The sequence below is a fragment of the Haliotis cracherodii genome, unplaced genomic scaffold, assembly GCF_022045235.1.
Source record: "Haliotis cracherodii isolate W230 unplaced genomic scaffold, xgHalCrac1.p SCAF_3, whole genome shotgun sequence".
In the NCBI taxonomy this organism is placed as follows: domain Eukaryota; kingdom Metazoa; phylum Mollusca; class Gastropoda; order Lepetellida; family Haliotidae; genus Haliotis; species Haliotis cracherodii.
The window spans coordinates 16,202,922-16,227,029 of NW_027266286.1; the positions used below are offsets into that span (position 1 = coordinate 16,202,922).

The following is a 24,108-nucleotide window of genomic DNA, read 5'->3' on the forward strand; positions in this document are numbered from 1 at the left end:
TTCATAATTCGTCGTAGTTGATTTGCTTACTCGCCCATCGTGACAGAGGATCGGCAGTGCCCTCGTAGCTTTGCGTCATGAATTGTCAATACGCACCAGCAATACTCGGGCCTGGTGAAGATCCGGGGTAGAATAGGTCTTCAGAAACCAATGCTTGCCGGAAAAGGCGACTATGCTTGTCGTAAAAGGCGACTAACGGGATCGGGTGGTCAGGCTCGCTGACTTGGTTGATACATGTCATCATATCCCAATTGCGTGGATCGATGCTCATGATGTCAATCACCGGATTGTCTGGTCCAGACTCGATAATTTACAGACCGCCGTCATATAGCTGGAATATTGCTGAGTGCGGCGTTACACAACAAACAAACAAATCATTTTGTGTCACCGTACTCCGACGGGGTGATCACAATATCGATCACTGGATTGTCTACTTCAGACTCGATTATGCCCAGGCCGCCGTCATACAGCTTGAATGTTGCTGAGTGTGGCGTTAAACAACAATCAGTCAGCAATCAATAAAGTCTCAACGGAAGTCCAACATCACCTAACAATCTACCTGTAAACGTCTTTTAGCCTTTACGTATCTATAATGGATAAAAGCGACAAAACCCTCTCCATATTCATACGAATTCTCTGCTAAAAGCAGATGTACGATTCCGACTATATCGTGATCATGATTGTGTTCATGAATCACTATCAAATAGTAATGATGACAGGTGTTCGTGAAAAGGTGATAGAATCATCCTGCCCTACCGGTAGCAGCCGTAACAAACACACGCAAAGGCAAGTTAATTGTTCACCTGGAAAAACACGGGAACGGACATCCATATGAAGCAATACTCTTACGTGATGACCGTTTACTGCATGAAGACAGTGACTATGATCGATCATCCTAGCAATGGTGTCGCAGGGGTTTATGAAGCCTGTGTAATTGCCAGTCCTGGGAAACGGAATTTAATGACTGAGTAAAGAAATCTGACATGGAATGTCCGAACATTGATACAGAAATATCATACACATCAAACTTATAGTTTCAGTTTAATCATCCCAGCATCCATATCCCTGTGTGTCCAATGGATATTATTTGCATCCTGTCATAATTGTTATGCGTACAGGGCGCAATATTTTCCCCTGGTAAAACCCTGGTGTCTCTACAAATATGGATACCAGAATTCTGATCCGATTCTAAACATCGTTGCCATGTAAACCATACAGAACATGACATTTTTAACTGTTACTTAATTAAGATTTTTTATTTCTTATTTTTTAATGCATCATCATGACCTCAGAGTTTTTGCTTATTATACCAGTATGGGTCTCTCTGGAACATGCATATTGTTTTGTTGTGTTGAAACTTCTGTTAACAGGTTTGGCATTTCGTGGTAATATTGTTTTTAATTAGTATTATTATTTTGAAATTACTCCAGAAAAAATACAGGTGAGCTACAGAACTTTGTGCATGTCGCAGTATATTTGCATATATCATTATAAAACTGGTTATTAATCCTAGCTCCTTTCCGTAACTCCACTTTGTTTCCCCATATCATTCGCCATACCTTCTGAGTGAGTTCGGTTTTACGTCGTTTTTAGCAATATTCCAGCAATATCACGGCGCCCGACAGCAGAAATGGGCTTCACACATTATACCCATGTGGGTTTGTTTGTTTGTTGTTTAACGCTGTACTCAGAAATATTCAGGTCGACTAATTTACAACAATGTATATGTCAGTTAAGTGAGGGAGTTGGTTTTAACGCCGCTTGAACAGTATTACGGTTATATCACGTCGTGTCAGCTAAGTGGAGGGTGAAAACCCAAAGTGATGCACGTCTAATACATATACCACATCGGTAAAACCCACGAGCAGGACGCTGAGAAACATTCGAACCAACAATCATAGGTATCTGGCATGTCTAAGGAACTCTACACAGCTAATTGCGGCGCCTAAGATGACTGGGCCATCCATGTCCCTGTTTGAGATAAAGATTCTCTGTTGTTTAAGGTCGCACTCAGCTATATGACAGCGGTCTGTAAATTATCGAGTCTGGACCAGTGATTGAAATCATGAACATCGATCTACGCAATTGGGATACGATGACATGCATCAGCCAAGTCAGCAAGCCTGACCACCCTTTCCCGTTAGTCGCTTCTTACGACAAGCACGGGTTGCTGAAGACCTATTCTAACCCGGTTTCCAGCTATATCGCGGCGGTCTGTCAATAATCGAGTCTTGACCAGACAATCCAGTGATTAACATCATGAGCATCCATCCACATAATTGGTTGGTTGGTTTGTTGTTTAACGCCGCACTCAGCAATATTCCAGCTATATGGCGATGGTCTGTAAATAATCGAGTATTGACCAGACAATCGAGTGATTGACATCATGAGCATCGATCCACGCAATTCGTTTCGATGACATTCACCGATCAAGTCAGCGAGCCTGACAACCCGATCCCGTTAGTCGCCTTTAACAACAAGCATAGTCGCCTTTTACGGCAAGCATGGGTTTTTGAAGACCTATTCTACCCCGGATCTTCACGGGTCCACCCAACTGGGATACGATGACATGCATCAACCAAGTCAGCGAGCTTGACCACCTGAACCCGTTAGTCGCCTCTCACGACAAGCATAGTCGCCTTTTACGGCAATTCACGGGTTGTACCCATGTGGGGAATCGAACCCGCTTTAACCACCACAAGGCTACCCCCTTATTATCCCCTCTTTAAAGTTGGCTGACAATACATACATTCTAAGGGACCGACTATATGAATTTCGTTGATGGGTATCTTTGATATCTTATCTTGAAAATCAATAAATTTGCTCTTTTCGACATAAATTGATAACATTTCAAACATGTTAGGGATCACGTGGAAGCAAGTTCATTTCCTACCCTAGTCTTCATCGAACCAATATATATTTACACAAAATTCTTCAGCCACAGATTACTTTTCACAAACTGTTGCAGGAATGATTGATGGTTAAATAGACATAATCAAATTTAACAAGAGCTCCTCAATAATTTTCAATTGCAAAAACAAAAACTCGGTATACTGTCCTTTGAACCTCACTTTATACGTTTTTACTCGTGTGGTACTTTATACATATTGTTCACAATTCTTTGATAATATTTTCTTCTTTTTCATAATCATCATTATGATTAAAATGCATTAAAATGGTAAGGCGCTTGGCAACTCATGGTCGAACATCCACTGTATTACATCTCCATTCTAATATGATGAATACCGCTAAAAATTACCATTTATAATTACAAAATCATTTGCGAAATTTGGAACAAAATCCAAACCATATTATGGAGAGGGGCGTCAAAATCGGCTCTACATGGTGTACCCATGTTGTGAAATGGTGTGACGAGTCAACGCTTTAACCTCGCTAGACAAACCCCACCGCAAATGGCTTTGTCGGTTAAGATTATTTATACAAACAAATGTCGCATCAGGTTAGAAGTCTTGTATATTTCATGCAGGTGTTCACCAGAATAGTCACGTGATGTCATGGTTACGAGTTTAGCCAATCGGGAAACACTTCCGTTGCACGAGTTTTTCCTGCGCGTAATCCAGACTCTATAGATCGAAGCAGACGACGCTTACTTTATCAAATGCACCGGTGCATGTTAAATTAATTTCAAAAAGTTGTTTAGAATTCATTTAAAATCGAGATTACAATGGGCTTAGACCCCTATTTGTCATGTTTATATTATTCACGCGCTACTTTGAAGGCTGCGTTTAGAACTTAGGTATGTCATGTGCATTATGAAGACTTTCCACGAAGAAACATTTTTCAGCTTGATTTCCTGCCCTGTCGTATGTTTTCACTCTGGAGAGGACGTTGAACAAAACGACATGGTAAGTGCAGCAATATTTAATTTAACAATCTGTTGGTGAACACATAATTATGTAAACGAATAACCTCTGTGGCTGTAACGATTCGCAGATGATGTGATGTTATATTCGATACAAAACAGCACCAGGGCACCAGGCCGGTAAGAGCGTTTCTCTGTCACTCTGTGTGTGTGTGTGTGTGTGTGTGTGTGTGTGTGGTGCGTGCGTGCGTGCTTGTGTCTGTGTGGAGGGGGTGGGGGAGATTGTCCCATGTCGTCAATGAATGAAGCATATTATTTAATGTAAGAATACAGCATGTACATGGAACATACTGATTCTAAATTTTGTTTATGTTCTTAGACCTATGTCGTTAGTGTTTTCAACTTAACCAATTACACAATTATAATTATATTTCACACACCAGTGATGTAACCAAGAGAAAACAGTTTCGTTGCCGTCATAATTGCTTCCTCAACACAATTTTGCAGTGTTAATATACCATTTATAAACTCCACCCGCACGAACAAGTAGTATATCATTTATCAGTATTTTTTAGATGATGAATGAATGAATGAATGAATGAATGAATGAATGAATGAGTATGTTTTTTTACGCCACTATTAGCAATATCACGGCGGGGATCGCAGAAATAGGCTTCACACATTGTGAGTACCCATGTCGGGATTCGAACCCGCATGTGCACACTATACACACACCGAATTATTGTTTTCAACAATTTTTTACAAGGAGAATTGTGTCCAACGCCTCCAAAATATGCATACATTCAGAGTATTTGCTGCGAAATGACCGTTTTAACCATGCATTGCAGCACTATCTTGTCAAGCTCCGCTATGAAAGGTGTAGTAACATAAATACATGCTGTTTCTATGTGAAACCTACAAACTGTAGTTGTTTGGTCCGCTGTAAGCAGCGCAAACTTAGTACCAGTGTCTAAATAGGGAGGGGTGAGGTTAGGTGTCACATTTTCCTTCGGAAATTTTATCAATAAATCTTCTCAAGGTGAGACTTTGCTTAACCCCTAGAAATGTTAGAAATGTTCTTAATCGCGACAGCGATCCACATAATTTTGGAGTCGATAGCTTACAATATATTTCTATCGGAGTCCATCCTGAACAAGTGCGAAACAACATACATAACCAACGATAATTTGGTGTCGGCAGGCTCTATGGAAATCTTATTGATTTAAAAAGGAAATACGTGTGATCAAATAGGTGTATAGTATATTAGTATAAAGAGTATATCTAATGTTTTTCTAGCAAAAGTAATTGTACATCGTTTCGTTTTCAAAACAACACCAAGGACAAATATCAGAGTGATTAAATATTGTCTATTAAATAATTGCATTCTTTAAAAACAGGTGATTGTCGACATAGATGTATTCCATTAAATATTGCAAATTATTGATATTTTGAGAGCAAAAGTTAAGCACATATTTTCGTATCGTATTTTCGAGAATGGCGATTTGAAAAATGAAGTAAAAAAAGGAATCCCATGCTCATTTGGGTTTAAAATGTCGTAAAGAAGTAACATATTTTGAACATTGTCCAAAATTCACTTTCCTATATATTTTCACAGGAAATGTTTATTGAATGAAATTTACTGATCAATATAAAATTGATATTTTCACCACAATAATCTTTGAATTTTGCATTCAATTGACCGATTTTAAAATAATAATTGATGTTGGTCTTTTTAAAATTTAAGTGTACATTTACCCGTTTTATATTCACAAAATATAGATACTTGAGACCATTCAAACAATAATATCATTGTAGAGGATTGGATCACCGGACAAATACAATTAGTTGACCCTCAGCAATGCTTTCAGACAAGCCAAGCGTCATCGAACTACGTTCTGGAATAGATTTTACACATGGACAGTGTAGACATTTCGCTCCTCTGCCAGATTTAAATCAAATCAGACAAATCCTCGTATTAGCTCTACTTAATTTAAAAGGATAGAAAAGGACTATATGTATGTTTACGTTAACTTGTGGCGTGTTCCATGAGACAACATCACTTGACAATTCCTAAGTTATCTCCCTTTGTAAACGAAAGTGACACTTTCAAATTTTGATAAGAATTATGATTCTACACATTTTTTAAAAAAAAATTACATCATCTAAATACAAATAGCTTGGTAATGTATTTGAGTCTTTCCTTTTTTTCAGCTCTGATTGTGACGTGCCACTTCCTATAATGAGTTGTTCTCATGTGTTTCAGATCCAGTTCTGACGCGGCACTTGTAGTATGAGCTGAGTTTTTTATGATTTATGTCCAGTTGAGACGCATCATTAAGACGAAGCAGATTTTTTTTCCAGACAGAAGCATTTTCTCAAGATTACGATGTAAACTCGGTGCTACTTTAACTCCATAAAGTTTCTATGTCACAGTGACTTTGACTGAATGTAAGCATGTCCTTCTACAATTGTAGGTTATACCTAGACGACCAAGGTGCCTGGGCATGGGTTACACATTGCAACTGTCCGTGGTCATGTGGGCTCCATTCTGAGAAAGCCAGGTTATGCTGGACTTTCCCTGTGAAGAATGTGGTCAGTAGATATAGGGGTGTATTTTGCTGGTCCGAATGTTTCGAGTAGTAGGGAATGTATAACCTTCCGCATTCATGGTGAAGGGTATGAATGAGTTGCGGGTGCTGTCCACACCCAATGATACCCCAGTTACCGTAGAAAGGCAGTTGTAGTGTCAGCTGAGGTTGTCTGGAAGTCTGATCTCTAGAGCACATACACTGAAAGATATTAAAAAGCCCTCAGCTTCAGGTTAAAATGAAGAGATACGCTGTCTCCGTTTGACCATTTATTTAGCACAATAGTCAGTGCAAAGATTTGGAGTTGTGGACCTCTATGGTGTGTACCCGTTCCGGCAAGTAACTTTGTAGAGGTTTATAACAATTTGCGTATCACTACCAAAGGATCATTGTGAAAACAAAATCAAAAATCTATAGTCTAAATTGAAATGTTCCACCTCCAGTAACGATTTAGTCTTTTAATGTTTTAGATCCAGTTCAGACGCGCAAAATCCTATTTTAATGAGTTGGTCTTCAATGTTTCATCCTAAGTTGTTAGCACCACTTCCTATAATGAGTTGGTCTTCAATGTTTTATCTCAAGTTGTGACAAGCCACTTCATATAATGAGTTGGTCTTTTATGTTTCAGCTCCGGTTGTGACGCGCCATTTCATATAATGATTTGGTCTCAATTTTTTTCAGCTGCAGTTGTGATGCACCATTACATTTAATTAGAAACTCTCTAATCTCCAGTTGTGACGCACCACTTCATAACACCCGTGAAGATCCGAGGTAGAATACGTCTTCAGCAATCCATACCTGCCATAAAAGGCGACGATGCTTGTCGTAAGAGGCGACTAACGGGATCGAGTGGTCAGGCTCGCTGACTTGGTTGATAAATGTCATCGACCCCAATTGCGTTGATCGATGGTTATGATGTCAATCACTGGATTGTCTGTTCCAGACTCGATTATTTACAAACCGCCGTCATATAGCTGGAATATTGCTGAGTGTGGCGTTAAACAACAAGCAAACAGACACTTCATATAATGTGTTGGTCTCAAATGTTACAGCTCCAGTTGTGACACGCCACTTCATATAATGAGTTGGCCTATAATGATTCAGTTCCAGTTGTAATATGCCACTTCATATAATGAGTTGGTCTCTAATGTTTCAGGTTCAGTTGTGAGCACCACGTCCTATGATGAGTTGGTCACTATTGTTTCAGCCCTGATTGTGATGCGCCACTTCCTATAATGAGTTGTTCTCATATGTTTCCGATCGAGTTGTGACGCACCACTTCCTACAAGTATGAGCTGGGTTTTTGTTATGATTTATGTCCAGTTGAGACGCATCACTAAGACGAAGCCGATAATTTTTCAGACAGAAGCATTTTCTCAAGATTACGGTGTAAACTCGGAGCTACTTTAACTCCATAAAGTTTTTATAGTCACAGTGACTTTGACTGAATGTAAGCATGTCCTTCTACAATTGTAGGTTATACCTAGACGACCAAGGTGCCTGGGCATGGGTTACACATTGCAACTGTCCGTGGTCATGTGGGCTCCATTCTGAGAAAGCCATGCTATGCTGGACTTTCCCTGTGAAGAATGTGGTCAGTAGATATAGGGGTGTATTTTGCTGGTCCGAATGTTCCGAGTAGTAGGGAAAGTATAACCTTCCGCATTCATGGTGAAGTGTAAGAATGAGTTGCGGGTGCTGTCCACACCCAATGATACCCCAGTTACCGTAGAAAGGCAGTTGTAGTGTCAGCTGAGGTCGTCTGGAAGTCTGATCTCTAGAGCGCATATACTAATAGATATTAAAAAGCTCCCAGCTTCAGGTTAAAATGAAGAGATACGCTGTCTCCGTTTGACCATTAATTTAGCACAATAGTCAGTGCAAAGATTTGGAGTTATGGACCTCTGTGTTGTGTACCCGTTCCGGCAAGTAACGTTTGTAGAAGTTTATAACGATTTGCGTATCACTACCAAAGGAGCATTGTGAAAACAAAATCAGAACTCTATAGTCTATATTGAAATGTTCCACCTCCAGTAACGACGATTTAGTCTTTTAATGTTTTAGATCCAGTTCAGACGTGCAAAGTCATATTTTAATGAGTTGGTCTTTTCAGATCAATTTGAGGAGCGCCACTTCCTGGTATAATGAGTTGGTCTTCTATGTTTCAGCTCCGGTGGTGACACGCCACTTCTTATAATGACTTGTTCTCATGCTTCAGCTCCGATTGTGACGTGCTGCTCCATATAATGATTTTGGTCACTAGTTTTTCAGCTGCAGTTGTGATGAACCACTTCATTTAATTAGAAGCTCTCCAATGTTTCACCTCCAGTTGTGACGCACCACTTCAAAACATCCGTGAAGATCCGGGGTAGAATAGGTCTCCAGCCACCCATACTTGCCATAAAAGGCGACTATGTTTGTCGTAAGAGGCGACTTATGGGATCGAGTGGTCAGGCTTGCTGACATGGTTGATGAATGTCATCGACCCCAATTGCGTGAGCCGATGGTTATGATGTCAATCACTGAATTGTCTGGTCCAAACTCGATTATTTACAGACCGCCGTCGCTAGCCCGTCTAACGTAAGGGCAAGCGCAGAACCATTATCTGGGATGCTGAGAACACCACAACCCATGTGTAAAAAAAGCTTTGAAATTCCCCCAACATTTGAGAGAATTACCTCGTCGCATCCGTATCACGCATTCATGCGCGGGGCTTTTGACATTCAATGTGTACAGTGTAGTACAGTGGAATATCTGCTTTGACTTTATTGCGTCATTGTTTTGACATCAGGGCGAAATGAACGTTTTACTTGTTGTGGGGCCGAAAGTGAGTCTGAGTTTCACAGAGGCGTTTTTTTAGGATTAATATAACAGAGGATAACAAATGTAAATAGAATCAAGATTCAAAGAAGTATTATTATGAATCATAGTAAATTACAAATGCTGATTAGTCAAAGTCCTGTCTCGACAGATTCTTCTGTGCACGGTAATATTTTATGAGTGAAGGAAATATGTCCATGATAGCAGTAAGGTAGCCCAGTGTCTCAATAAAGGTTTGGCACCTCACGCCGATACGACTGAGTTCGATTCCTTACATCTGGCTAATGTTTCGTATGAAGTCCATTCCTACAGTCCTCCACCGCGAAGCGTATAACACCATACCCATGCATTTAGTGCACACACACAACTCAAACTATGGGGTACATAATAGACTAACATATAGTCTCTGCTCAGAAATGAACATATCGTACAGAAAAAACAGTTGTTCAGTTACCTTAATATAAATATTTAAAAAAGGGAGCCCAGTGATTCTCTTCATTTCCTGATACTGCAGTAATCTAGACTTGCCAAACATTATAGACTTGCATGGGCTGTAGTTGATATATTTGTATCAGGGTCTGTAAGACAGATTAGGTACATAATAACATAGACATTTATTTGATAACAGAATAATAAACGCATATAATATATCCATTGTAATTAAAAATGTGTTTTGGGTACACTTCCTTCAAGTAGCCACGACACCAGCAAGTATTAACACACTCGGGGTACTGTGACGCGCAATCAAAGTAAGTCGCCTCTTACGACAAGCACAGGTTACTTGAGGCGACGCCTACTTCGGACTCCCCATAGGGTGACATTATTATTTAAGGCCATTGACACATTTTTGTTTGTTTTTCAACGCCGCACTCAGCAATATTCCACGGTCCACAGACCACGGGTCTGTAAATAATCGAGTCTGCACCAGACAATTCTGTGATTGACATCGTGAGCATCGATCACGCAAATGGGATACAATGACATGCGGCGTTAAACAAGCAAACAAGCAAACAAACAAACCAACAAAGCAACAAACAAACTGAAGCCTGAAAGCGAGAGAAAGCCTCGGAGTTTTTCCACTTTTATCAACTCGTGTTGATATATTTGATATCAAATGACACTCGGGTGAGATTCTCTCTCTATATATAGCGTTGTTGATGCAATGTGGACACTCTATGAATAATTTATCTTTTCAAAAAGGTCTCACTTAATGGATTCTAAAAGACTAACTTGTTTCTTCTCTGCAGTTTTTATTAAGTTATGAATAACAACGAAGTTATTATATTCGCTCGATCGGGCAACAAAGTGTATACCATGCGTTTCGTTTATTGATAAAGGGATAATTAGGCCAGTAGGAAAATCCCCTAATTCAATTACACCTAGACATTTTTTTCGATAACAGAATATGTATATGATTCATTTAAACATAAAATTTGTCTTTTATCAAAAATGTCTAGGTGTTTCAATATTTCTACTGGCCTAAAACATTATATCCTTAATCCGCTTTCGTGCGAGATTTCGCATTTTGTACTAAGTGAAAGTAATTGTTTGAAATATTTTATGACGTATAAGATGGCAAGTGTTCACTGTCAGAAAAGACAAATGTGTCATATTCCGTAAGACAACTTAAATCCTAGTTCACTGGTTCCCTTTTCAATGTCAATGCAGTCTGCGGTATATTAGAGTGAGCTCGTGTTTGTACACAATGACTTCTCCACGGAAAGGGGGGCAACTCTAGTGAAAGATGGCGGGAAAATGGGCTTGAATTGCTGAGTTTCGAGAATTTGACTGAAACTAAAATGCGAGGATTTGTCATTCATAAACGGTTTCTGCATTTATACGCAGGATGCAAGAGGAAGGTAACTGGTGTTGTAAGAAAGCCTGACGAATTGCCACACATGAATAACACAATCAAACAAATCAAAACGTGGAATATGAATCAAATATGGCCACACCCACTATTTACAAAAATAACACTGAGTGCAGTGCCGATTGAAGGCATTCACCTGTGCACCGTGATACTAAACTCAGTAACACACAATATACTTCATCCTGTATTGTTATTGTCAGCACATCAAGTGGCTGAGGAGGTGTCTAACAGCGACATCCTCCCAGTCCCACACTGTAGCCCAGTCCGTATAACACAATCGGACAGTGTCAAAGAGCGGATTACCAGCTAGAGCGAAAGACAGGGCTCATCACCCGCGTACCTAAAAGAGGTTGGCACCCTTATATTCTCATATGTGCGGTCTTTGTGCTTAATTTTAATAGTGCCAGGACAATCTTGAGTCCATATTTTCTTGCTCAGTGGTAATTAAAATATCTAGATGTAGCTTGTAAAATAAAGAAAACAATGTGAAATGATTTTTGTTTGAGAAACAATAATCACTTGAAATAAAGTTGAACAAAATTAGAAACAGAAGATCCAGGTTCACATATTTAACACAAATACAGCTTCTTAATTGTTGATATATTTTTGTAAATTTAGACTGGGCTATAACTACATTGACACTCAGACCTATATGATAATATACAGGTCCGTTGTTGATATAAGACCAAAAATGAATTACATCTGTAATTTGAATCGGGATCTCCAAGCCTGTCTCTCAAACTACGCTATGAATGATTACAGGTTTTTTTCTAATTGATTTTGTAAGGTTAAAGATGTTATTGTGATAGAATCTATGTATCTGTTCAACAGGTAATCATCAAATCTGGTGATGACTTCACAGACTTCTCTGTATGTAGCCGACACGCATCATCTGTGTGGCGGGTTCTCATACTGACTCAAACTCACAAGGTCTATCTCATAGATGTACCTGACACTGACACACCCTCAGAGGACATAAGGTCAGTACCACATGTGAATGCAGTGTTCCCGCTGGCTTTTAAAAGTCCTGGTGGACTGGCAACTCGAACAATTGCCTGTCCCCTCCAGTTTTTGTCAGTCCCAACTTTCAACAAATAAAAACACATTTGAAAATTACCTGGTTTTAATTCATTCAACATCATGTTCAATGCAATGATGTCATCTCTGAACTTCGCACATCATGGAATTTGCTCACGTGAGGCACTGTCTTCATCAGCTGATGAATGTCAACAAATGCAACTTCAATCCTTAAGTGAATATTGCTGATGTTTTGTTTACCACAAAAGATTTATAAGGTTTTGTATTTGCCAGTCCAATTTAACCAGTGAAAACTGGTAATTACTGGTAAACGGGAACACTGGTATGAGATGCTACATGTAGTGGCGGACCCAGGGAGGGATGCCACACCCCTTTTGAAATGACATGACCCCCCCCCCCCCCCCCCCTAATAAAACCAAAATACCTTGTATTATTGAAATGATTGTAATACTTGTATACATCATTGTTTCCTGTTTTCCACAAATTTTACCCTTTATTTTTTCTACTGTTGAAATGCCTGGTAGACAAAGGGGAAATAACTCTCCTCAGCTGTCATGTTGCAGATTGTGTTTCCCTTGATAACATGAGGTGAAACGTCACATCCAAGATTATTGCACTTATATAGTGACATGGGTGTGGGTGGCTGCTTGTACTTGTCCAGACTACTGCCAATTTTATAGTGCTAGCCCACTGAGATACCATGCCATTGTTTAACATGACTGCCCTACTCAGACACAGTGTCTCATTGTAAATCAACATGGAAGGTTCCTCCACTGTGCAACTGGGTAGCTTGGTGGTTATGTGTTTTCTCTTCACATTGAAGGCCCGGGTTTGATTCCCCACATGGGTACAATGTGCGAAGGCCATTTCTCGAGGAATGTCACTAAAAGTGGGGTAAAACCGTCCATGCCCTCCATTTTCAGGAATTACAACAGGGTGCCACGATGGAAGCCAAGGGTTGCTCTCAGTCACTCTCCATAAATAACTGACCACCTCCATGGTCTTGTGGTAGAGCATCCACCCTGAGAGAGGAAGGTCCAGGGTTTGATCCCCGGCCACGTCATACCAAAAGACGTTAAAAGATGGTACTTGTTGTTACTCTGTCTGGCACTCTGCATTAAGGGGCTAAAACAAAGACTGGTCGACTCGGAGTCAGTGTACTGTGTCTGAGTAGGGTATTCATGTGAAACTGCAGCATATGGTATCTCAGTGGGCTAGCACTATTATAAATCAACATTATTACAGACTAGAACAAGTACCCACACACACATATAAGTACATAATCTTGGACACAACGTAAAACCCCATTTCACCTCACCCATAAATAACTTTTATATTTCAGTGATGAGGAAAAGCCCAAAGAAGGAAACCAAACAATATTTTCAGAACTTCTCGACAAGGAAGAAGATGAAGAAATTACCATTGTCCCCATCTGTGACAGTGTGATCCACCTCAACTCGGAACACCTATTTCTGCAAAGTGACTCTCCAATCAAATGTATTGAAGTTGTGCGGAGCCTCCTATTGACATTATCAACAGACCCAGTAAGAAAAGTCAAGGTTTATGAGCTGGATAGCTTTCAAAACCATGACCAAAGCAACAACAATCCAACGCTTGAAATAAAGTGTCCAACATTACAATTTGATTCACAAGCAGACAAGCTGGGACTCCATGTGCTTGTTTGCAGTGGTGAAGATCAGGATAAATGGATGTCTACAGATGTCATACAGTTGCATCAGATATTATTCACAGCCTTGTTCAAAACAGAAGCGGCACTACTTCATTCACCAATAATCCTGTTCACATTAAATGGCTGTGTCTTTTGCCATCAGATGAAGACGCTTTTGTCAGGAGAGTTATGGGAAATTCTATGTGATATTGAAGGATCAGTTGAAAGCATTACAAAATTGCAAGTTAAACCAAAAGATGAAGGGAGTGATCTCCCCTTTACTGCTCTTCAGCCTCAGGGTTCAAAATGTTCCGAGGGACTTTTGGTCTGTTCTTCGACTGGGAAGACAGTTTTGGTACACATTAAACAACCCGATGGTGGTGTTTTGTATGATATTATTTCCCTTCCTGGTCCTGTTGTGTGTTGCGATGCATTTGAGTCTATGGTCTATCACAGTACTGGCAAACAGATCTACAAGCATGTTTTCACCAGGTGCAACAATCCACCAAAGGGAGGTAACTCAGTGGACCTTGAGTCTGAGTTACTTCATCAGACGTTTGTGAATGGACTTGTAGTTGATGGAGAGAGTCTGGATGCATCAGGTAAATGTACCATTGAAAAATACGTTAATACTTTAGAATATTTTTTATATATTTTGCACAACTTTTATAGAATTGAATTTACAGTCAAGTCTCGTTAATCCGACACTCGTTAATCTGACAATCAGCTTTATGCGACACTAATGATGGGAACCAATTAAATCAGTGCTATGTAGACCTGTTAATCCGACAGTCTCGCACTCCAACTCGGACACACCTAATTTGCAACGAATTACTGAAATCATCACTCTCGTTGATCCGACACAATGATCAGCTTACTCTGTGGTCATCTGTCCGCGAGTACACAGCCAGTGTTTTGATGCGAGACGAGTTGGCTGGTAGCTGCATATTACAAAGCTTAACAATAGACAATTAATGCTTTAAATGAAGAAAACAGGTTTAATCACGTGCTAAGATTACCTCAATCCCGTTAAAATCAGATTCAAGTTCTCACTATCGCCGAGGACATCCCATTACAGGTCACGTCAGAAGAGCCTTTCGCGAACTATGACCTATGAATGTTGGTACTACTTATTTTCGTTTATCCGACATACTTGTTAATCCGACATAATCATGTGCAACCAGCCATGTCGGATTAACGGGACTTGACTGTAATTGGTACCAGTCATTTTTTTTATTGTTATGCTATGGGTCACAAAATATTGTGATGATTAATTAAAGAAGATAGCTGCATGTATACCTAAAAAGTGAAAATAAGACATTCTGCTCATCAGGAATATTAGTTACAGTAATTGATAACATGTCAGTCCTAACTACGTTGTGTGATGTTTACATTCGAGTGTACTGGAAGTGACCTCTGAACTTGACTACGAGTGCACATGCAAGAGTGGAAGCTCAGGGGTTTGATGGGTAAAACAGGAGGCAGTAGCATGGTTACAAATGGTGGGGATTTGACATGAACTGTCAGTGGTGTGAACTGTAACAAGTTGTGTGAGAGAAGGAGTGGAAAGGGCAATAAAGGTAACTAACAGTTATGACAAAACTTGCAAAGTGCCCCTTTCCAAGCAATATCCTTTTTGCTAGCAATAAATAGTATGATTGAGTTTTGAACACATAGTTTCAATCCTGGAAGCGTGAGTGATTATGGTTTTTACGCTGCATTTAGCAATATTCCAGCAATATCACAGCAGGGGACTCCAGAAATGGGCTTCACACATTGTACCCATGTAGGGGAGTCGAACCCGGATCTTCGGTGTGGCGAGGGAACTACAATCCTGGTAAGAATTGGCAGTCATGTGACTGTGAGCTGATATATTGGCAGTGAACTTGGTCAATAGTGCTATATATACTACATCTGCATGTTTTTATGCCCCAAGTTTGAAAAACGGTCTAGTGGTGCCTTTTGATGATTTGAGATTTTTATTATTTTTTTATTTTCTTTTGTTTTCATGCTTTTTCATGATGAAAACTATTTTTTCCATTTCCAGAGCAGAACTCCAAAACTGTTCAATATTTCCAGATGAAACTTGTTATACAGGTCAGCCTATTGGTGAATTGGTGTCTTTTGATGATTTGGGATTTTGAAAAAAGTACTGAACAGCATTATTTTTTCCTTCACTGAACTGAAGGTATCCAACGGCAATGAACCAAAAGTGGGTTATAAGTAGCCAAACACCTTTTCCTAATTGCACCAGAATGGGGGGATATGTCATCTCCTGATGACTCTTGGTTCTTTCAGTTCACGCAGGTACTGCATGTACACTGCACATGCTGATAAATACTGTAATTCTGGAAAGTTTTGCGCCATGAAATTACTGAGAGTGGCAAACAAGGGGCCTCAACTGCGTTTGTAAAGTTTGGTGACACCCTGTTAAGATTACCAAAGATCAAAGCTACTTTTGCAGGTGTTATATTTTTTAAATTATTCCCCCACATCAGTATGCAATATTCCTTCTCGCTTCGAATACATAACAGTGTAGAACATTGTGAACACTCTGTTTTGGTTTCCATTTTTCGCGTGTTTCTACCTCCCTTGTTTTTACGCGAACGGCTGTGTTGACGATGACCTTCGCCCTCTTTTCAAAAGTGTGTGGACTGCCATGAGAAGAAATTGGCTTTCCACAGCCTTTGCCCTGACTTCAAGGTCAAGGTCCACTGCTGCTTGGACAAGCGATGCTCTGCTTGCGCCCACTTATCCTCCGACCTTTTCAACGTTTACCTAGCTAAACTCCGCAAAAGGGCTAACCAATAACTACAGCGCCAGACTTCAAGCCCCTCTCATAAATCTGCGACTGTCACCACCACCGCCTCAACAACGGATTGGGCTTGTCATTGGGTGGATCGTCCTTGTCCCCAGTTACACGGTCACACTTGCACACACGTGTGCACTCACGTTTCGCTCCTTCAGCCATTCCAGGTGCCCACGCACGCACGCGCGCACGCGCGCTCACACACACACACCTATCTGTTTGCTCCGGAACTTGTCTGACGGATACTATGATGGCGTCTGCCACAACTACGTGCGCCTCTTCAGCAGCGACATCTCCTCACATAATGTCATCTGCCACTGATGGTTATTGGCAAGCCCTGCCCCACATCCCATCGTGACAGTCCTCCAGGAGCCATCAGATGTATTCCATGCACCTAGCGATACATGCCATCCTTTCTGCCCCCAACCCCGGCGCCTCCTCACATAGCGCGGGCGCCACCTCAGGCATTTCTCCATGCACCTCAACAAACTTCCATTGTCGTTCCCCTCCATTACAGGGTTATCAGCCTTGGATGTTGGGTTATCCCCCTGTACACCAGCCATTCCAGGTGCCCTCAACCTGGCCTCTTCGTTTTACTCACAGCAAGTGCACGCTCTTCCGCCACCATTGCCTCAGGCGCTGCTTTTGCCATCTTAGGTGCCACCATTGCCTCCTTAGTTGGCGCCTGTTCCCTCTTCTCGGGTGCAGCTATCGCAGACTCTGCCTTTGTTATCCTCACCTCGGGTCGGCTCGCCACTGGTGACCTCTCCTCAGATTTAGTGCTGGGACGATACACCAACTGTGCGATCTGATACGTATCATGATATGTTGCTCACGACCCGATACGTATCACGATACTTGCATGTGCACTTTTCTGTGGTGCGTGAGCCATGTTTTTCATAGACATGATGGCCAAATACCTGGCACACTAACGATTTCCAGTGGCAGTGTCAAGTATGGCGCAATGGATGAAATTATTTACGCATTCACTACTCATTTTCACTAGTAATTAGTGTTTGGTGTACCATTTATTGAAAAATACATTTAAGATAAGAATGGATACTTTTTAATTTTTTGTGTGTGATTGTGATCAATACTTGCATCGAGAAGTTAGAAATCGGGATTTACATTGGTGTATCGTCCCACTACTAGTGAGGTGTCATTTCGGTACCACAGTAGCCCATCACGCCTGATCAGGCATCTCAGGTTGATTATGCCTCTGGCTCTCTTGCTCAGTGTTCAAAATCCCATTCATTCATGACAGGGTTTCCAAGTCTGTATGTTCTTCATTGAGAGTCTCCTCTTGTGTTTTGGCGCCTAGTGTTGCTACCTCTAAGGCTGAGGAGAAACCACTCTACTCCCCTAGAATTGGATCCTGTGGATCTTGGATGTCCTTAAACTCGCAAAGCTTATCCCACTGCCTTCTGTGAAATCTTCCTTCGATCCGAACCTTACACGGTCCCCGTTCATCAGGGCTGTTATAAGGAAATTATAACTTGATGAGGAATACCAGTGGAATACACACACTTTATTCAGTACTTGTAGGCCATGGGCCTTTTTGTACAAACTACAATATAGGTGTAAAACAGGACAAAATACGACATAATTCTTTGATTTTGATTAACAGAAGCAGTTTTCACATAATTGCATATTATCAAAGTTGGAGTATTTGTGTTCTTAAAGAATTGGCATAAAACAAGTACATTGCTTTATTCATATTGAGAATAGGATCTTGCGATGACAGTAGTGTATAAACTTTAGAATATTTGGAAAGATGTAAAATTTAGACTTTATGTAGCTTTGCCTGAGATATCTATAAACTGGACAAATTAACAAAAAGTGATATTCATTTTCAATCTGATATAAGTTATAAACTTTACATATTCTAAATTCACGAGGAATTTTAAAATGTTGCCCACATTCAATTGTGGTCCTTAATTAATTTGCAGTAATACTACTCAAATAGTTCTCACATGAAATGGATGTTTTAAACTGTGCATAATAAGCCATTTTGTTAAATTCAGATAAATTACTATGCCAGACTGAAAATCGCTGACATAACATATTTAAAAGTATGGTTTTATTACCACATGTTTGAAAGTGCAAGACATAAAAAAATCTGAATCTAAAATTAACATTTTTAAGTTTTGTTACCCAATTTATGTTGCCTTGTTCATGGTACAACTGCAACATATTATAACATTTTTTGGGTAAAAGAGAGTCTGAGATTCCTGCATATTGATATGAGACAATATTTGACACATTTCAAAACATCAAGCAGCTGTATAGAATATCGACCACAGTCGCCTAACACCCCATTATTTGAAGTTGATAACTTTACATTTAAAAGACGCCTACGTGGTTCTATGTCACTGAGCCCAAACTGTCTGCCCTGGATAAAAGCATTGATGTAACTGTTGTCTCTGCATCAAATTATTTGAAGTAAAAGTGAGGCGAGTATGGTTTCCACATCTTCCCGAGGCAAGGGAGTTAACTGACTTTAAAAGTCCAGTTTCCACCCTTGCTAAACTATGATGGAATTCTTGGGCTCGATCGTAGAGTCACGAGTGGCTATTGCAAGTTGTGACCCTTCTATGCCTCTCCTATGGACCAATCAGATTCAACCTCTCGTATCACTTGCATTTGCTTCAAACAAAATGATGGTGCCCAGTCAAGACGATCTGATCGATAATGAAGATCTATATTATGATAAAACGGGTCTTACATCGTGAAGAGCATCAAATCATGTGAGCACCTTGATTAAAAACATGAAAAGATTTGGAAAGTATCTGTTGACAAGTTGGCAGTACACATGCTTTGCAAATCCTGCAATCAACGAAAATCTGCATGACAGTTTACGATCTGGATTTCGATTGTGTTGCGTGATTGTGGTTAGACTATGCATGGACTCGTTAGTCCCGCCAAAATGTAACTCCTTAATACCAGCCTTGATCGACAAGGGTGGAAACTGGACTTTAATTGTCAGTTAACTGACTTGCCTCGCGAAGATGGGTTTCAAGGAATGTATACTGCTCAACAGGACCATGAACACCTTTCTTGCCTGAATTGCCATCTTATTAAATACTATTGCTAAAATACAAGACAAGATAACTGTATCCAGTAACTACGTACATTAATTATGCCTTTCTATTATATTGTGACATGCTATTTGTATTTTTTATTCATGTATAAAGACTGCCAATGTATATAGAGGTTATCACGCAAGCGTGATAACCTTTTTATCATATAATGTCATTCTTTAATTCTGTGCTTCAAAATCGCTTTCCCTCTCTCACAAACATTATCGAAACATTGCGAGTTTTCCTGGAATGCGCGCATTAATATTTATTACGTCACAGGGTAAGTGATGTGTCAGTCGGACAGTGACAGTAGCCAATATAGTTCCAACTGAAATCTGTTTCTTATACAGTGGCGAAGCAACATATACGCAAAACAACAGTTGTTTTTAATTGCCTTTCGCGGCAATCCATCGGTCTGTCCGCTAGAGTAACTGCCCTTTGTCAAAGGGAAGCTACTCTAACCCTAGTCTATGGGACGTCACGGCCACGGTCAGACATTGTTGACAGTCGGTCTGTCCTGTCATTACGTTAAGAAGTGTAGTCAGATGTACACACAGCGACAAAACGAAACAAGGTAATAATTCAAACATAGTTCGGCCCAATCCAACTATTTTAATATGTGGAGAAGGTTATAAGCCGCCGAGTTCTACAAGCACAGATATGGCTACTGATCCCGCTTGGCTAGGCCTCGTGCCCTCGCAAAATTGTTTCAAAATGTATATCTCCAAAGTTGCCAAACCTTATAAAATGCCTTAGCTACGTCACAGTTAGACACTGATTCTCAGTATATTAGACTGTTCTTTTGATAATGATAGCAATTATCCCTGTAGTTTATCAAGATTCCCGATGGTTAATTCTGACTCGATCGCCGAATGACGAGGGCGACGCCATGTTTGTTTACAAACAGTGAAAGTAGTCCTACTTGACCTTTGATATTTGCATCTCTATCCGCATATGACCCCAACGGATATCGTTTTTATCCGTTGGCTTTATCCTGCCGAGAAACCTACCCATTATATGATAAATATATGTACTCATCGGGAGAGGTATTGATATAAGCATTGTTGCTTGTTTACCAATCCACATTTCATTCTACAGTGAATGTGATGAAACAAAAATATGTGTAAACCATGAGCTGCATATATGAGTAAAATACACATTAGATAATCAGAACTACGCAGACAAATGAAATCCCTAGGACATGAAATACTCAACAAAAACTTCAATTAACGCTATTGAAATTAAGCTAATACACATATTACAACTGGTAGATAAAACCATTGCATATCAGCCGATGGCGAAATTCATTTACCAACAGTTACATATTTGTAACACATATGTTTACTTCTTTTCATTTTGTTTTAAACAATTTACAGGGATTGTTACAAAACAGGTTTTCAAATTGAAGGTTTTTAATATATTACTCTAACTGATATATTCAAAATGAATGTGGTGTTTTACCAAGTTATGAAGTAACAAGATAGATTAAGATTTAGTGCAATACTACCATCTTTCATATTGTGCACTGATAAGAGACCCTACACTGTTGGCTCCAGGTCGGCACTGCGGAGCCAGTGCCAGCATGGACATCAGTAGGTTGGCTTTCTCTATGTTAGTCACATGTGTAGTGACTGCGGAATTGATTTCTTCCTGGGGAGCATCTTTGAATAGCCTTTCAAGTCGGGTGACTGGAAACAGAAAAGTTTTACTGCCATCCTTGCGAGTTTGCAAGGAATGTATGGCATAGAAGACCATCCCAAGAGAGAAAATATCACATGCTTTGGTATAGTGACCAGAGTCAACCTCAGGAGCCATAAAAAGTGGGGTGCCAAAACCTGTATTCAAATAGTAGGTGGAGGACATTGTTGCCGTGTTACCAGATGTAGAAAAGGTGAATCGAGCAAATCCAAAATCAGCTATCTTGCAGATGGGGACATTACCAGGTCGTGCTGCCAGCAGAATGTTGTCGGGTTTGATGTCTCTGTGGACGATGTTGTTTCTGTGGAGGTGGTGAATACCCTGAGCCATGTCAAGCATGAAACTGTTCACAGTTCCCTTGTTTGGTCTGTTAACTATCATGTAGTCATTCAGAGTCCCTAGGTCACAGTACTCCATTTGAATATTGATTTCATCATCTTGAGTCTTCCACGCATTGATCAACTCCACAATATTAGGGTGGTTAGGGCACGTTTTTAGTACCTTTATTTCCTTTTGAAGAGCTTCTTCATCTAGGTTGAGCCCTCTCTTCAGTTTCTTCACAGCATATGGTTTACCATCAATCATCTCCAAGGACACAACACCAAATGTACCTTCTCCAAGTATTTGAGGCACTGGATTACATGCAGCCATCATTTTGAGTTGCTCCTCGATGAACACGGATGTTGCTCTGACGTGTTGTGAGGTGGGTGTTCACCAGGTTGTATCTAATTTGGTACAGGGAGTGCAATGTAGAACGAAACCTGGTTGCTATTGTCTAGCTTTGAATAGCACAAGTTCACGGCCTAGTGGATGTAATTGAGAATATTCAGAACTCATAGTGAAAGTAGCTATTGGCAAGGAAAATTTTTTCTAGGAAAATGACAATGAGCGATCTTTTTTTGAAAGTGTTGCCCTAGATGTTTGAATATCACACTTTTAAAAATGAAGTAGATTTTTTTTACGTTCCTATATCTATGTTGTAGCCGAGCGGCCTACATCATATGCATGCATTTCAGTATGTACAGCGGTTAGGCGATGCGGTGCATGAAATGAGGAGCGGTTTGGTAGCCTAGTGGTTAAAGCATTTGCTTGTCACGCCGAAGACCCGGGTTCGATTCCCCACATGGGTACATTGTGTGAAGCCCATTTCTGGTGTCCCCCGCCGTGATATTGCTGGAATATTGCTAAAAGCGGCGTAAAACCATACTCACTCAATGTATATGAAATGTGAAGGTCTTATGCAACATAAAGTTGCCAGTAGCCTCAATGTTGTGAATACTGGTATTTACAGCAACACATGTAAGTATTTATCAGATATATAACTGAGGGAAGTGAGAAATATTTTCAAGAAATTGTAAGAGAAACAGGCACTGTAAAATTATGTCATCAACTAGATATTTTGAACATACAATGTTCAAAATAATAGAAATGGAATCACTGAAATCTGTTTTGATATTCAAGGTTAAATTAGTGCATGTTGTATAAAAGGATTTTATGGATGAATGGTGGCTGTTTTTTGCCAGATACTACCATGATTATATTTTAATATGATAAATGAAAAATATATATCATTTTGGCCTTTTTTAGATTTTACAAAGTAGAAAATTATACATTTTTTCAGACACAGAGGACCCTACATATTATTAGCTCACCGGGTCCGAAAGACCAAGGTGAGCTTATGCCATACTGTGGTGTCCGCTGTCTGTCCGTCTGTCGTCCATTTTCTGTTGTCCATGTGTCAACAATTTATTCAAATGACTTCTTCTTCTGAACCACTAACAGGAAATTAACGAAATTTGACTGGAAGCATCCCTAGGTGGTGGGGATTCAAAATTGTACAAATGGTGGAACTGACCCCCCCAAGGGGCTGAGGGACGGGGCCAAATAGGGGTAATTTGGCTATATTGCTGTAAGCAACTTCTCTGGAACTAAGAGATAGATATCAACCATATTTGGTTGGAAGCATTCTCCATGTGTTCAATTGAGAGTATAAGGAGAGGAATGCACATATGCTACAAGGACTAGCCCTTCTGTTCACCTGTCTGGCACTCCCAAAGAAGTTAGAACCTTGACCGTAACATGCAAACAGATATCCCCACCCTATAACAAAACAGATACATTGTATACATTTGTTTGTTATGAAGAGAATAATACCTTTATATGATTTATCCTAGATCATAACATGGAAACCGTTCAGATCTTTATGTTACATTTGTATCTAAAGAAATACATGTTCATGGTGTCAGATTTGCCATCCACCCATTTTAAATGCGAGTCAAATTACGAAATATTTGCAGTACCGTATTTGACATAATAAGCGCCCAGGGCGCTCTCAAAATTAGAAGTAGGGGGCTCTTATTAGAATATTATTTTGGTGAAAAAAGTTGAAAGATATATTTCGTGGTTTATGCTGACAACCTCAAGTGTTTATGAACGAAAGATATATTTTTCCAGAATTTAATTGCCCATAATTAAGGGTGCATATAACACACCATTGATCAATGGAAAGGGTGCTAATTGGGATTATTCACTAGCCAATATATTAGCAAATATTGCCTTGGGCACTTATTAGAGTACTTATACCTCCTACAATTTTTATAAATTAAAACAATATATTCATTCTACCTTTCAATCTCTATAATGTTGATTGTATTAAAATTGCTGTGTCTACATCCAGTTTGCATTGACAATAATCAGATGATTGTAACACAGA

General features: G+C 39.9%; 2 protein-coding genes across 2 annotated transcripts in view; one reads left to right on the forward strand and one right to left on the reverse strand.

The window, feature by feature from the left end:
* The first annotated feature begins 11,010 nt into the window (after positions 1–11,010).
* Positions 11,011–24,108, forward strand: part of LOC139474817 (Fanconi anemia core complex-associated protein 100-like) — a 59,816-nt gene continuing 46,718 nt past the window's right edge. The window contains exons 1-3 of the mRNA XM_071257942.1: positions 11,011–11,090; positions 11,933–12,081; positions 13,482–14,410. Of these exons, the coding sequence (XP_071114043.1) occupies positions 11,031–11,090; positions 11,933–12,081; positions 13,482–14,410 (1,138 nt within the window). The 5' untranslated portion in view covers positions 11,011–11,030. The remainder of the gene's footprint in view (positions 11,091–11,932; positions 12,082–13,481; positions 14,411–24,108) is intronic.
* LOC139474994 (serine/threonine-protein kinase pdik1l-B-like) lies at positions 19,847–22,183 on the reverse strand. The gene has a single exon (XM_071258200.1). The coding sequence runs from the start codon at positions 22,047–22,049 to the stop codon at positions 21,201–21,203; it is 849 nt and encodes a 282-aa protein (XP_071114301.1). The 5' UTR covers positions 22,050–22,183; the 3' UTR covers positions 19,847–21,200.

Excerpts from the sequence above, each read along its gene's own strand:
- LOC139474994 (XM_071258200.1), bottom strand. The coding sequence starts at position 22,049 with ATGATGGCTGCATGTAATCCAGTGCCTCAAATACTTGGAGAAGGTACA.